This window comes from Takifugu flavidus, chromosome 7, assembly GCF_003711565.1.
Source record: "Takifugu flavidus isolate HTHZ2018 chromosome 7, ASM371156v2, whole genome shotgun sequence".
Lineage (NCBI taxonomy): Eukaryota > Metazoa > Chordata > Actinopteri > Tetraodontiformes > Tetraodontidae > Takifugu > Takifugu flavidus.
Genome location: NC_079526.1, coordinates 1,636,803 through 1,652,624, shown reverse-complemented (window position 1 = coordinate 1,652,624; position 15,822 = coordinate 1,636,803). Strand labels below are relative to the sequence as shown.

Sequence of the window (15,822 nt, the reverse complement as noted above, 5' to 3'; positions counted from 1 at the left end):
TTAGATCCTAATAAAGAGGGATGTGTATCAGCAGTAACCTGGTGAAGATGTTCCACTCGATTATAAACAGCATATTGGAGCAATTCCTTGCTTCCTCCCTCATGTGTCTGTGTGTGCACTGTTTCTTACCACTTACCTCTTACCACTTACTATTTATGTATATACTGTATATATGTCTTATTTTATTTTATTTATCTTATTCTAGTGTGGTCTTCTTTATGTTGAATGTCGCAGCGTCACACCATGACAAATTCCTAATTTGTGTAATACTGTGTATTACATGAACAATGGCAATAAATCTGCTTCTGATTCTGTGTGTGTGTGTGTGTGTGTGTGTGTGTAAGCGGCTGTTGGGTTTGAACCTTTGCTTCATCCTCTTCATCGTCGACTCTACGTCATCAAACGCAGACGCAGATGATTAGTCACGTGCCGTAGAAGTATCCAGATCAACATGGCGGCTTACAGGAACATGTTCAGCGCTGCGAGGCATCTGCACAGAAACCCAGCCTTTTCCCTAAAACCACAGGGGCCGATGGCCTTCAGGACCGGTGGGAGAGTACCTCGTCTTCATGGCATCCCCGTCCTGAAGTCGTTCCAGCCATCACGGCCTCTTTCTGGTGCAGGGACCTCTCCTGACACATGCGTCCCACTGTTGTCTAACTTCGCCTCTAAAGCTGCAATGTCACCTGGCTGCCGGTCGAGATTTGGATGTAACCGTTGGGCACGGGTAGGATCCGTTTTTGGTGGCCAGCCGGCGCTCCCCTCAGCCAGACCCCGTCCCTTCGTGATGCAGGCTCGGATGTTCGTAAGCAGTGGAAGCGGCGCCGACTTCTCAGGAGAAGACGATGCGGAGAGTCCTGCGGGGGAAGGCTCTGTGGGAGACGGAGGGATACCCGGCAACGGTCCTCAGATGACGGCTCTGACCCCCATGATGGTCCCGGAGGTCTTCCCCAATGTGCCGTTGATCGCTGTCAGCAGGAACCCCGTGTTCCCTCGCTTCATCAAGATCATAGAGGTGAAGATGATGTAACCTTACATCCTTTTTAATGCGCGCCTCACACAGAGGTTCTTGGTGAAACTATTCTTTCAGTTTCCAATAAAAGTTCCAGGTTTTGGCATGTCCAACATAACCCAGGTAGCTTCCCAGGCTAGCCACGATATAGAGGCACACTGAGCAACCGTCTCTATTTTAATACAAATAATATATCCTCAGGAAATTTTAAAACTCCTTTTATACTTTATCAGAGAGGTCTTATTACCTTTTCAGATGTGGTTGAATAGCTAACATAGGACGGAGAGAGATGTGTAGTTTTTATCACGTTACATTTGTGTTCTTTGATTGTAATAAGATCTCTGTTGTAGCTCAGCTGAACTCATTTTAGAACTAAATTAGTATAAAGATTGAATTGTGGCTTTCATTGGTTTAGCTAGTGTTTGGTAGCATTAATTACAATAACTTAATTTTCATATCATAATGCTTTTTTTTCTGTAAGAATCATCGTGTAGTAAAAAAGAAAACCTATTTAAAGAAAATGTTTCTTTTTTCCCCCAAACAGAAGTGTGTATAAATGTTTTTTTAACAGGCTATTCTGTATTCATGATGTCTTTGTGACAGGTGAAGAACAAAGGACTGATGGAGCTGTTGAGAAGAAAAGTCCGTTTAGCTCAGCCGTATGCTGGAGTCTTTCTCAAGAAAGATGACAAGTATGTCCCAAATATCACTGCATCATCTTCATTCCCTGATGGTCTGGTTGCTACACAGCTGAAACTGTCAGTCCCAACACGCCCCTCAATAATCCTCTTGCCACTGAACTTAATATAAATGGGAGTGCAGATCACCACGTGCCATGACATTTTGTAGTGGTGGTCATACTGTAATTCAGTATGAGGCAGTGAGTGTTAGTCTGCATTTGCCCTCTGCTAGTGATTCCAGCAGTGGTTCTGATATAACCACAATGTGCTACATGGTAATTCAGTCAAATCTGTTGAAGACTGAGAACGTGTCATCTGTCTGACTGTGAAGAGTGTTTCTGTTTCTTGCAGCAATGAGTCCGATGTGGCTGACTCCCTTGATGACATCTACTCCACAGGAACATTTGTTCAGATTCATGAGATGCAGGACCTCGGAGACAAACTGAGGATGATTGTCATGGGACACCGCAGGTTAGCCATGTTGTTGGTTGTGGCCACGAGTTCAGCACAACTGTAGAAAATGTGTTGTGACAGGCTGGAAAGAGACTGCAGTAGAATTTGTTTGATTTTGTGCTCTTGCAGGATTAGGATTACAAAACAGATGGATGTTCAGTCTGAGCAGGAGGAGGAGAGTGAGACCCAACGAAGACCATCGTCAAGATACAAGTCCAAACAAATTCGCAAGGAGCAAACAGAGTCTCACAAAGAGGAGCTGGAGGGAAAGGTATATAGCATAAGTATTAGCATAGCTATAGAAGACGTTGGCCAATTTGATGGGCTCCAGTACCAGAAAAACAAAGAGGGTCTCATTGCTGTCATTACAGCAGGAAGGACATTTGATTTTACTCAAGCAATACAATCTTGTACTTGTTGGTGATGCTCATGTACTGGTCAGGGCTTGAAGTTCTGGTGTAACATCTATCCAATGTATACTTCCTCCTTCAGTTATCCTACCACACAGACCAATGGAAGTTAGTAGGTGCAAATTTAAATAGCGATTTGTTCTGATTAATCCATAGTTAATTAACCTAAGTGGAACAATGAGAGTGGTTCCAGTCAGAGTCAGTGTAACAAGATGGCGGTAAGAGCTGGATATCACTGAATGTTCTCAGTCATCCAGGTGGAAGGAATGCTTGGCTTAAGAAAAATCAGCTGGACTTTCTTTAGCTTTTCCAAAATGTTTCACCTCTTATCAAGCGGCTTCTTTAGGTCTTGGATAAGAGGAGAAGGCTCTTCGAAGGAAACGTTGAATTCATACAGGAAGAACTTTCTCATGAAAGTGGTCAGAGACCACTAAAGTGAGCAGATGATCTGATGAAGGTGAACTGAGAGGAGCAGGTTAGATTAGAAGCAGGTCTGGAAGCCAGACAGCACCCATGCTGCTGCCACCTGCAGCCAGGACCCCTGTAGGAGGGAGAGAGGAAAACTCAAACACCTGGAAAGGAAAGGTCAGAGACAGGAATGCGTAGACAAAGCCTGAAGCTCCTGCTGACAACATGGAAGCATCAAATCGTCTGCTGGCTCCTTGCTGGGAGAGGCTGTGACAGTAGTTTGGCCATACAGCTGAGTGTTTAAGTGCCTTCACACACTTAACCTCTGTTATTTGTGTTAGATTTCAGAAGCTGATTTGACTCCGAAGCTTCAGTCTTTGCCAGATTCCAACATCCTGATGGTTGAGGTGGAGAACATCCATCATGAACAGTTCGATGTGAACGAGGAGGTCAAGGTACAAAACCCTCTCCTTAGGATGAAGCTGTTTTGCCAGGGCGTTTCAAAACCAGTCTAACTGAAATGACGTTTCTCTGGTGTCTCAGGCGTTGACAGCTGAGATTGTGAAGACGATCAGAGACATCATCGCTCTCAACCCCCTCTACAAGTCAGTTTTCTGTCGCATTCATTCTCACTAATTACTCTGATTCACACTTAATAATGAATGAAGGCTGTCATACCAAAGATTTCTACTAGTTTTACTTGAGTTTCTGTCGCTCTTGGTTTGGCACAATAACAGACCCCCTCTATAACAGACCCCCTCTATAACAGACCCCCTCTACGACAGACCCCTCTACAACAGACCCCCTCTACAACAGACCCCCTCTACGACAGACCCCCTCTACAACAGACCCCTCTACAACAGACCCCTCTACGACAGACCCCTCTACGACAGACCCCTCTACAACAGACCCCCTCTACGACAGACCCCTCTACAACAGACCCCTCTACAACAGACCCCTCTATAACAGACCCCCTCTATAACAGACCCCTCTACGACAGACCCCCTCTACGACAGACCCCCTCTACAACAGACCCCCTCTACAACAGACCCCCTCTACAACACACCCCCTCTATAACAGACCCCTCTACAACAGACCCCTCTACAACAGACCCCCTCTATAACAGACCCTCTACAACAGACCCCCTCTATAACAGACCCCCTCTACAACAAACCCCCTCTACAACAGACCCCTCTACAACAGACCCCTCTACGACAGACGCCTCTACGACAGACCCCTCTATAACAGACCCCTCTATAACAGACCCCCTCTCGACACCCCCCTCTACGACAGACCCCTCTACGACAGACCCCTCTACGACAGACCCCCTCTATAACAGACCCCCTCTATAACAGACCCCAGTCTCTGTCATAAAGATCCATGTTCATTCGTGATCTGTAACTCAGGAGCTCTCTTCATCACAGTCATAAACAGCCTGATTTTTCTCCATTTAGTTTGGTTTTGAGTTTTATTATTTACTCAGACTCAATTAAGGTACTTGTGTTAAACTTAGTTCTTAGTTAAGGTACAAAGCAAACTTAAAATGTAGTTTTCAAAAAGTATATCTACTCCATACTGCATCAAACTTCAAATCAAATCTCATCAAATTCCGTTTGTCTCTACTGAAAGCTCACAGTAAAGGGAAACTTGATCATGTACAATCTCTTGATTTCACATTAATGTCACCGTAGTATTTGTCAGGCATGCAGTAAAAACTGAAGGAAGAATCTAAATGAGCTGTGGAAAAGCCCCTCCTCAGCAGATTTTAAGTATGTAATCATAAGGTTCTGTAACTGTTCTGTGTGTGTTCCTGTGTGTCAGAGAGTCGGTCCTCCAAATGGTGCAGGCTGGTCAGAGAGTGGTGGATAACCCCATCTACCTCAGTGATATGGGAGCAGCTCTGACCGGGGCAGAGTCACATGAACTCCAGGACATCCTGGAAGAGATGCATGTAAGGAAGAAGGGATGAGGTGACATGTGCAGTCTCCTATTTTTCACAGCTCACTTTAACCACTGTGTTACTAAGTCTCATGATTGCTGCATTTGAGTTTGAATTATTTATTTAGCACACATGCATATAAAATCACCAAAAAAAAAAGAATAAAATGACAAACAAGTAAAATATGTTTTCATGATCATACAAAACAATAAAAAAAAAGAGGTGCAGAGTTGAGGCAAGAGACCCGTAAGGGCCTGTTCGAGGCCTCTACTCACAAAAACTGCAATACAACAAGATAATCAAGAAAATAAATGAAAAGAAAGAAAGATAAAGACAATAATAATAACAACTAGAAAGCACTCGGAGAGCGCAGACCTCCGCCAAGGGCAACAATTCCTGCCATATTGTGATTTCCACCATAAATATTAGTCCCACATATACTTTGACTACATATGTAGATTCCTTGACCATAAAAACATACCGTTAGCCACTGGAATCATAACAATATATGTCTTAGTTCAATAGTTATTCACGAAAAAAAAATTCACGCTTTGAAACAATTTTACTTTGTCCGGCGCGAGCGCCTCAACGGCGGCTGCGAGGCACTCCTTCACGAACTCTCCTTCGGCGTGAGGTTTCAGCTTTGTGGCTATTAATTCACTCACCACAAAACTTGCACGCGTAATATTCTCTATAAGTGCACATATAAAATATAAAAATCTTATTGCGTTGCGGGCCGGTAGAAATGGTCTTGTAGGCCGTATATGGCCCGGAGGCCGGGGGTTCCCCACCCCTGGATTAGAGTTCTTTGTCTCATTGAACACAGGCATGAAGAAAAGAAGTGTATGACCATAACTATCAGCTCTTTCACTGAAGTTGTGTTTGTACCATGTTTGACACTCTATATTCCTGCAGATCCCAAAGCGTCTTTACAAGGCCCTGTCGCTGCTCAAGAAAGAGTACGAGCTGAGTAAACTGCAGCAGCGCCTGGGCCGAGAGGTCAGCCGTCACTAAACACACCATTCATATATGTATGCATGTGTCCCCTGCTCATTTACCATATATATGTCCCGGTTCTGTTTATAGGTGGAAGAGAAAATTAAACAGACTCACAGGAAGTACCTCCTCCAAGAGCAGCTCAAAATCATTAAGAAGGTAGACACACGGGGGGAGATTTCATATACAAGCCACCATTTTTTGGGTGGATTTTAATCCGCACCACACTGGCAACTTCAACTTTACCCAAATGTCAGAAATGTAAGTGTCATTCAATAGGCCAACCCTGGCAGGGAAGTGCGCTGAACCGATTTACAGAAGTCATGTCTCTGTTCATAAGCGGGTCCACAGATGGAAACCTCTGAATAACAAAAATAAAAACTAATGCAAGCAATGGATTCATCAAGCTATTGGCTCTGATTTACCGAGCCCTAGATTTAGCTGTCATGCCGTCGTTGGCACATCACACATGGAAAATGTAGATTGTACTCTAGCAGCATTTCCTCAAAGGCTGCAGGTGGAAGATCTCCTACATTGGTCACTCTCGGGCAGCCATCTTTGGAAGTCAACTCGGGGGTTTTGAGGATCCTCCGACTTTCCAATTGGGAAATCTGACCTTAGTTACAAATTCCTACTTCCTGCTGGTGACCTTCTCCTCCCAACGTAGTCGTGTTTTTCATACTTTGTTCATAGTATTATAAGCAGAAAGCCCCTGTGAGCATGCATGTGGCCAACTTTTAAGGCCTCAAGCAACCAAAACTGTCTCAAATTCATACCTCCTCCTATAACATACCAGTATTTAATGAAACGGGGATACTGTCCAGCCATAAATGAATGAAGAACTTTTAGGCTTACAGTCACCGTTTCCTTCTTACTTGGACTAAATGGAATGTAAAATCATCTAATTTGACTCTTTAATATGCAGCATATCTTCACTTTCTGGCACCAGTGTTCATATTGTGAGACTTTTTAAATGTGTTGTATAACTTATATATTACAGCCTTCATAGCCTGATTTTTGTTCCTGGGTTCTGGTCTCAGCTCAACTCATTTCCTCCAGTTTGGTTCCTCCAGACACTGTGGACCAGCAAATCATGTATGTTTCCAGTCAGTTTCAGGCTGACGGCTCGTGTGGTTGCAGGAGTTGGGACTAGAAAAGGAGGATAAGGAAGCTATTGAGGAGAAGTTCAGAGAGAGACTCAAAGAAAGGACGGTTCCACAGCCCATAATGGAGGTCATCAATGAGGAACTCAACAAATTGGGACTGCTGGACAACCACTCATCAGAGTTCAAGTAGGTCACCTACAGAAGGTTCTTCATTTAAGTGCATTGTGACCACTGATGTTTAGTAGAACTGTTTCACCCAAAAAGTGAAGTGTAATACAACTTGTTTGGGGGACTGCTGCCTTCTGGGTCACCTGTAGGAAAGTTCTGCACTGCATCACTTCACATTTTCTGCATGAAAGCGTCGCTAAGTGGCTGAGTTGCATTCTGTCCTCAATAAATACAGGTTAAAAATAGCAGGAGCGAATTCAAGCAGCGCATATATGAACTGAGCTTTAATTAAAATGATTTAACATGTTCTAGTTGTAGGTGATAAAAACTTATTTTGTTTAACTTCAAAAGACATTGGCAGCATTTACAAAAGATAGTATTTAATAATGGTTATTTTTATAAGAAGTTTACTGTTGATTTTACAGACTGGTTGAAAGAAGGGAAGATGATCACTGCTTTCTAAGGCCTCCTTTGCCTGTTGGGAGCAGTAGCAGCATAACAGAAATGCCATCATCCCGATTCTAATCTTGAGACGAAGAGTTAAAGTAATAATGATGCGACGCGTGACGACTCACCACGGGCTGCCACAGCATGGCGCCATTTGGTGACGTCCATATTCTGGTGATTAACCGCCACGATGTGTGTTCCAGTGTAACGCGGAACTACTTGGACTGGCTCACGAGCATGCCCTGGGGGACCAACAGTGAAGAGAATTTATCACTGGACAGAGCCAAAGAGGTGCTAGAAGAGGACCATTATGGGATGGACGATGTGAAAAAACGCATATTGGTTAGTGCTTTTTAGTGTTAAAATGTGAATGGTCCTTTAGAAGCTATGAAGCTTTTATATAAAGAGATCCTGATTCCTTTCCTGTCTCTGTTATGCAGGAGTTCATCGCAGTGAGCCAGTTACGTGGCTCCACTCAGGGAAAGATCCTGTGTTTCTACGGCCCTCCTGGTGTTGGAAAAACATCCATTGCCCGATCCATCGCCAGAGCTCTGAACAGAGAGTACTTCAGGTTCAGTGTTGGCGGCATGACAGATGTGGCGGAAATTAAAGGGCACAGGTCAGAAGTCTGTACACACGTCACTGGACCTTTGAGTTGTTAGGACGCCTGCGTGTTAGGGCACCATGCTGTATTAACAGGATTTTGGCTAATTTGCCTTTCACATAATGATGGTTTAGCATCACCTGTGGAACCTTCAGTTGAGATGTACCGTAATTTCTCTGGACTAGATTATGCGGCTTTTAATCAGGTACGCTCTGTAGTCCAGAGATTACGGTAATTAAAATTATTAGATGACATTTCCATTTTCTTCATTTATATACCCACATTTAATATACTGTATTTTCGCGACCATAAGGTGCACCGTATTAAAAGGAGCAGTCTCAGTTACGGGTGCTATTTCTGTATTTAACACATATATAAGGCGCAGCGGGTCACAGGGTGTGGGCATGGTAAAACATACCGGTACGCTAGCTTGAAACCTGCATGCTAGCGTGTGTTTTTAAAAAGGCAGTGGGAGCAAAACTGAGTTTGGTTGTACTTTATTGAAGTATTTTGCAATGTACTCATGTTATTTTTTGATCAATCCTCATCCACAAATCCAGCATTTACAGATTTGGAACTTAGTGCACACATAAGATGCACCGCATTATAAGAAGCCCCCTCTATTTTAGGGAAAATTTAAGACTTTTAAGTGCACCTTATGGTCGTGAAAATACGGTAGCTGTCTTTTCCTGCTTGAGGGACAAATGTCTTGGTAATTTGCAAGAGTTGTTAAAACAGCCATTACAGCAACTTCTGTTTTAACCTAATAATCTTCATCTTAACTGTTTACCCTCCAGAGAACACATCTGAAGGAACAATAACTATATGTTGATTTATTAACTCTTATCTCTAAATGGTTTGCTATGGTCAGGAGGACGTATGTTGGAGCAATGCCAGGGAAGATTATCCAGTGTCTGAAGAAAACTAAGACGGAGAACCCTCTGGTGCTAATAGATGAGGTCAGTGTGGCCATGCTACCGTTAACCGACTCTACCGCTGCAAGATGATATGGCTCACTCCACGCGCACACACACAACCTGATAAGTACTTATATGCCACAACTTTTAAAGAAAATATCATTCATGTGGAAGTTGGAGTTTGCTGCCTGAAAGAGTGGAATGAGCAGGGTTCACACGCAAGGGTTTTCAAAATCCTAAGAGATTTTTGATCTGCTACAGATGCCGTTTTTCACGAAGCTTTTTGTTTGTAAATATTGAACAAGTTTAATATGTACGATTGTCAGGCCTGACCGGTTTTGAAGTGGATTATTGGGACAAATTGACTCTTAACACACCTCAGCCCACAGAATACCTTAGAAGACAGTCTTATAAGACATAAGATAATTGGGCGTTTGCCGTCCTTGGTCAGGTGGAAATGGGGAAAAAAACAGCCCAATTAACATCAAGTGAGTATCCCGCTTAAATAAAGGTGTTACCTTCGGAAAAGAGTGGTACAGGCCTTTATCCCGGCAGGGTTCACTTAGATATGTATCCCCTTTCTTAGCTGGGATTCTTGTTTTTTCCATACCCCTCTTTGCTAGGTGGATAAGATAGGTCGTGGATACCAGGGTGACCCATCCTCTGCCTTGCTGGAGCTTCTGGATCCTGAACAAAATGTCAACTTCCTTGACCATTATCTGGACGTTCCCGTAGACCTATCAAAGGTAGGCATGTGTGTTTGGTGCTATTCCACCTTCCAGATTTCTCCTTTGCTCACGCTTTGTTCCAATTAAGGTCTTGTTTATCTGCACGGCCAACGTGACTGACACCATCCCAGAGCCTCTCAGAGATCGGATGGAGATGATCAACATCTCTGGATACGTGGCTCAAGAAAAAATTGCTATTGCAGAGGTTACCAGCTCCTCCGAAGCTAATTCTCTCAAAAATGGCTTTTATCCATATCTAACATCTGAATTGACTATTTGTGCAGCGCTACCTCGTCCCTCAGCTTCGTACCTTGTGTGGTCTAACTGAGCAAAAGGCCTCAATCTCATCCGATGCCCTCGCTCTCCTCATCAAACAGTACTGCCGGGAGTCCGGCGTCAGAAACCTGCAGAAACAAGTAGAAAAGGTAAACCATTGGAAAGTGATCCCCTTCTCTGGTAACCCAGAGATCACTGGATCACTGTTAGGGGAACGAGGGAAAAGAGTAACTCTCATGTCGCTCGTTCTCTTCCAGGTTTTCCGTAAGGTGGCGTTCAGTATCGTGAGTGGTGAACAAACCGCCGTGACCGTTACCCCCAACAACCTGCAGGACTACGTGGGTAAACCTATTTTCACAGTGGATCGAATGTACAATGAAACGCCTCCAGGAGTGGTGATGGGGCTGGCGTGGACTGCTATGGGTAAGAAACGCACGTGCATAACACCCACTCACACACTCTCACACGCACGTGCGCACACAAGTACTTGAACATGTGATTTGCAGCCGATTGTCCTCTTACTAGGAGGCTCCACGCTGTTCATAGAGACCTCTTTGCGGCGTCCGTTAGTAGGAGCAGACTCTAAAGGAGAAGGATCACTGGAAGTTACAGGTCAGTCTAAGTCACCAGCCCCGCCCCCTCAGGTAATCGGGCTTGTTCTGCCCTCATGGAAACCATATTAATGGTGTTTATTCTGATCGTCAGGTCAACTGGGTGATGTCATGAAGGAAAGTGCAAAAATAGCTTCAACCTTCGCTAGAACCTTTCTGATGACCAAACAACCTGAAAATCACTTTCTGGTCAACTCACATCTTCACTTACACGTCCCTGAGGTAACCGCCATCATACTGCTCGTGATGTCTGTCCTTGTTCTTCGCTCACAGCTCAATGCTTCAGTCCAGTTTCACAGAACTGAAACCTCTATCAAGACACCAGAGGTCCAGTATTTCTGGACTGGAGGGACAGCAGCACTTCTTACTGTCCACAACTGTTGTTTGTTATTCAGGGAGCCACTCCCAAGGATGGGCCAAGTGCTGGTTGTACCATTGTTACAGCCCTGTTGTCGCTGGCAATCAACCACCCGGTGCGTCAGAATGTAGCCATGACTGGTGAAGTTTCCCTGACTGGCAAAGTTCTCCCAGTAGGTGGAATCAAAGAGAAAACTATAGCTGTAAGTACAGTACACACACACACACAAACCTACACACACACCCCCACACACAGAGTGTAATAGTTTACCTCTTTTTAGGCACGGCGCGCTGGCGTCACCTGCATCATTTTGCCTGTTGAGAACAAGAAAGACTTCTCTGACCTGCCAGATTACATCACAGAGGGCCTGGAGGTACACTTTGTGGATCACTACAGCCAGATCTACCAAATCGTCTTTCCTCAGAACCAGTCGTAGCCAGATTTTTCCTGGTACTTGTGCTGATTAAGATGGATTTCTATGAACCCTGTTTATTACCACCAACACAGTAACTCCTGAGGATTAATACCATTAAAGTCTTTTATTGCTTTTTGGATACATGTATATATGGGATTTAACGTGATGGGATAAGGCGGTAGAAGATGGATGGATGGATGGATTTAATCTGCTGCTGTGAGAATTGTACCAGCTGGTCTGTCCAGCTACCTTTGGGATGACTTTGATGCAGAGTAATAGTGTTTCTACCATCATGAACGTGGAAGACCTTCATGGCAGGAAATGACATCACTGGACTGGAAGGTTAAAGGCAGCGGTGCTGGAGATCTACGTGCTCGGTAGATGATGGTGAGAAACGGAACAGTATGATATCTTCACATGAGCAGACAGCAGGAGTTGGTGTAATTTTGCTGCCAAGCAGCATCTTAAAATTGGACTTGTAATAAATCTCTTTGTCTTGAGTGGGTGTGATGTCTCTTAAAAATAATCAAACCAATTAGCAACCTTGTTTGGGTCCCTGGTCCAAGGTTCTATAAGAACATCTCACCCATCACACATTCCCTTTAGATTTTAACCCAAATCAGTTTTTAATTTCATCTTTAACATTTTCATAATAACAGAAAATCAAAAGGCCCCTCAGCAAAAGTTTGGCCCCCAGCATAGTTGGTGCCTTGCATCGCCCACTGTCGGTGCCCAGCGGCGCTCCCTGTCAGTGACCAGCAGCGCCCCCTGTTGGTAACTAGCAGCGCCCCCTGTTCTTGACTAGCAGTGCCCTGCTGTTGTTGCCTAGCAGCGCCTCCTGTTGGTGCCCAGCAGCGCCCCCCTGTGGTCAGTATCACAGCTTGTAAAGGCTTCTGTAGCAGCCAAGAGTCTTTCAGGTCTTGTTGGAGGGATTTTGCTCCATTCTTCCTCACCAAAGTCTTCAGTTCTGTCAGGTTCCTGGGCCGTCTGCTCCTCTCAGGTCTGTCCTCAGATGTCTAATGAGGTTTAGGTCAGGAGACTGGACTTGATTCCTAAATGCTTCAGGCTTTTCTGGATCTTCTTTAGCAAACTTCTGATGTTGGGTGTGGTGGTGAGGATGCAGGAGAGGTTTTCTTCTCGTGACTCTTCCATGAAGCTCCTATTTGTGCAGGTCTGTCTACTTACAGTCTTCTCCTGCGGTGGACGTCCATCATTTTCATCTTCGGGGTTCTAGACGGCTGCTCTGAGGATTGTTGGGTCCTAATCAAGCTTTGAAATTAACATCAGCTGACCTTTGACCCATGACCCTAACAGGCTGATGAAGGTCTGATGCTTCAGTTCTCTGAGGGCTCAGATCAGTTTCATGTTTATCCACCAGCTACCTGTTACTGAACTGTTCCCATTAACAGGAACTTTGAGCAGGGAGCCCAAACCTTTGCAGGCCTCTGTGAGCTGTCAAGAAGATGACCTCCAGAGTGACCTGAGTGGTTGATGACAAGGACGACCTGCGTCTGCGATGTTGCTGAGACCTGAAGGGGTAGAGGACAAACTGGGCACCAGTAACTGCAGCCTGTTGGGGAGGCTGACGTGCAGAGGCCATGATCACCTCAACAAGAACCGAACCTATCACGACCCGACTAACAGATTTGTCCAAAGCTCAAGAGACCTGTGAAGGTTCTGAGGTCTAAAGACACTGCAGAGGAACCCTGACCTGCTTCCACTAACAGGGCTTGAAATTCGTTCCTTGATAGTTGATAATGACACTGTCGTAACGGTCACACACATATTTGGACTCCAGGATCACAAAACACTGCAAAATCAAGACAACTGGGTGTTTTTTGCTTTAAAGTTGAGCAGATGATGTGGTGGAGCTTCATCTCTACCAAAACAAAAGCACTTGGGGACTGTGCGCAACATCAGAACAGAAAGAATGTAGGAAGAGATTATTGATTACAGGGGTGTCCAAACTTTTTGCAAAGAGGGCCAGATTTGATAACGTGAAGATGCCCGGGGGCCAGTAGATCCTTCTGATGTTTTTTTAACCAGAAAAGTTACATGCAAATGTACACTATTATAAAATAAATTTTCATTGTCACAATTCTCTTTATTTTTCAAATGGCAGTGTAACCAAATATAAGCCACTCAGGCAGAGGTGAACAACTCTAAAAACACAATTCTGCCTTTAATTCATATCTGGAGAGTCAGATAACATTGAACATTGAACTGTATGGAATACTGCAAATTTCCATGAGTTTGATCAATGTAATGCAAAGTTGTCTGTTATCATTCAAGTTTAAAACAACTAAATTTTGCTCTTGTCTTTTACAAGATCTACAAGAAAGGAGGAATTACATTTTAGTGATTTATTTATTCTGTTAGTGCCAGATGGCCATAAATAATACATTGTAAGACTGAAGTTGCGGCCGTATGAAATCTTACCACGGGCCATGATTGGCCCCCGGGCCGGACTTTGGACATGCCTGGATTACAGCCTTCTCTAACCGCTGCTTAACATTTGTATCTCCTGTTTTTAAGCATTACATGGTCTTTTATGAAAATAAAGGTATTTCATCCTCTGTTTATGATATACTTGTCCCAATAATTGATCGGTCCATTGACCACCAACATTTATCTTAGCTGCTCATCGTCCTTTGGTGTCCAGCAGTTTGAATTAGATACGATTCGGTCACAAAATTATGTGTAATATCATAGGAACATGTCACACATTTAAGTTAAAAATAAACCAGAAAAACAATAAATGATAAATAATAGTTTGAGAGTAATATTTTACTGTATTGGTTTAAAAATGAAGACTGAAGTAGATGAAACACAGCTCATGGTCATTGTTTCTGTTAGGAGTGTGTGTGTGTGTGGGTGGGGGGGGCAGAAGGAAAATGAGGGGCCTTAATAAATGTAAACAATTAAGAGATGAAAGGTCGATCATTCGAATCTAGATGGTTCTGTTTGGGTTTCTTCCCTGTGTTGTGCTGGTTCCTACTTTATTTCATAAATGTGCTCCATAAAGTTAAAGCAACACTTGTTGATCATATTATAGCATTAAATCCTTTGGGTTTATTGGTCACTTAAGCAGCAGAGGAGTAGAAACCAGGCACACGAGAGGGGCAACAGGGAGGTGCAGGAAGGGCTTCACAGGGTGGAGGCCCCTGGCATCAGTCCTCTCCTCATCTGCTCCGACCGCTCGTCTTTGACTAATGCAGCTCTGGGTCGAGGTGAGGGTCCTGCTGCTGACATGAGACCATACCTGCAGCTGGCAGAGGTGGCCGGGCGCTCCAACTCCCCCAGGATGGCTCATCGATGTCACCTAAAGGTTTGCTGCAGCTCAAGAGCATGGAGAAGATTCCCGGCTGTGAAGGTTCTCAGTCATCCAGGTCATGGTAGTTGAATCACAGCAACTGGAGTTTTTGAGTTCCATGAAGATGTTTCACCTCTCATTGAAGAGGCTTCATCAGTTCTGACTGACTGCTGGGGAGTTCCAGGTTCTTCACCTCTTCAGGAGCCATGAACACATTTGGAGCTTCCGTCACCTGGTTGTTGGTTCCCCACCCCTCATTAGGGGAGTCGTTGAAACTCCCCCTGACACCACGGGGTCAGCTAGAAGTGATGAAGCCTCTGGGATGAGAGGTGAAACATCTTCATGGAACTCAAGCAGTTCAATTGCTGCGATTTAACTACCAAAACGGTGTTTCCTACCTCTGGCCCAGTAAAGGCCCAGGCCCCCCTGCTGTGGAACCAGCTCCCTGTCCAGGTACGGGAGGCTGACTCCATCTCTACTTTTAAGATCAGACCTAAAACCTACCTCTTTGAAAAAGTTTATTGTTACTAATTCAGTAGTTCCAGTTATTATCATAGACAAATTATCATACTTAGGGGGTCGTCTAATCATTAGGTCACATCTTAGCTATGCTGCTATAGGCCAAGGCTGCCGGGGTCCAGAAACATGATCACCTGACAGGCCTCTGTCACCCCACTGGGAAATGGTCTCCTCTCCTCTCCTCCCCTTCTCCTCTCTCTCTACCCAGCCGGCCATCAGCAGGAGGGTCCCCCTACATGAGCCTGGTCCTGCTCAAGGTTTCTTCCTGTTAAAGGGGAGTTTTTCCTTGCCACTGTTGCTTGTCTGGGGTAGGCCCTGGGATTCTGGAAAGCGCCATGAAACAATTTTGATTGTAAAAGATGCTATATAAATAAAGATTGATTGATTGATTGATTGAAGACCCTGTGTGGGTATCCAGCAGGATTGTGTTGGTGCTGTAATGATAACTGCTGTTTCATTCAC

The 15,822-nt window shown here is 44.4% G+C and overlaps 1 protein-coding gene across 1 annotated transcript; it reads left to right on the top strand.

Annotated features, from left to right (window-relative positions):
* The first annotated feature begins 344 nt into the window (after positions 1 to 344).
* Positions 345 to 12,028, top strand: lonp1 (lon peptidase 1, mitochondrial). The gene is made up of 21 exons (XM_057038235.1): positions 345 to 1,015; positions 1,616 to 1,704; positions 2,044 to 2,163; positions 2,275 to 2,416; positions 3,305 to 3,418; positions 3,507 to 3,568; positions 4,785 to 4,914; positions 5,818 to 5,901; positions 5,989 to 6,057; positions 7,039 to 7,190; positions 7,823 to 7,961; positions 8,060 to 8,238; positions 9,095 to 9,182; positions 9,764 to 9,886; positions 9,957 to 10,073; positions 10,153 to 10,293; positions 10,402 to 10,567; positions 10,670 to 10,756; positions 10,850 to 10,977; positions 11,151 to 11,315; positions 11,394 to 12,028. Exons 1-21 carry the CDS (start codon positions 452 to 454, stop codon positions 11,547 to 11,549), a joined length of 3,015 nt encoding a protein of 1,004 aa, XP_056894215.1. The 5' UTR covers positions 345 to 451; the 3' UTR covers positions 11,550 to 12,028.
* Positions 12,029 to 15,822: the final 3,794 nt, after the last annotated feature.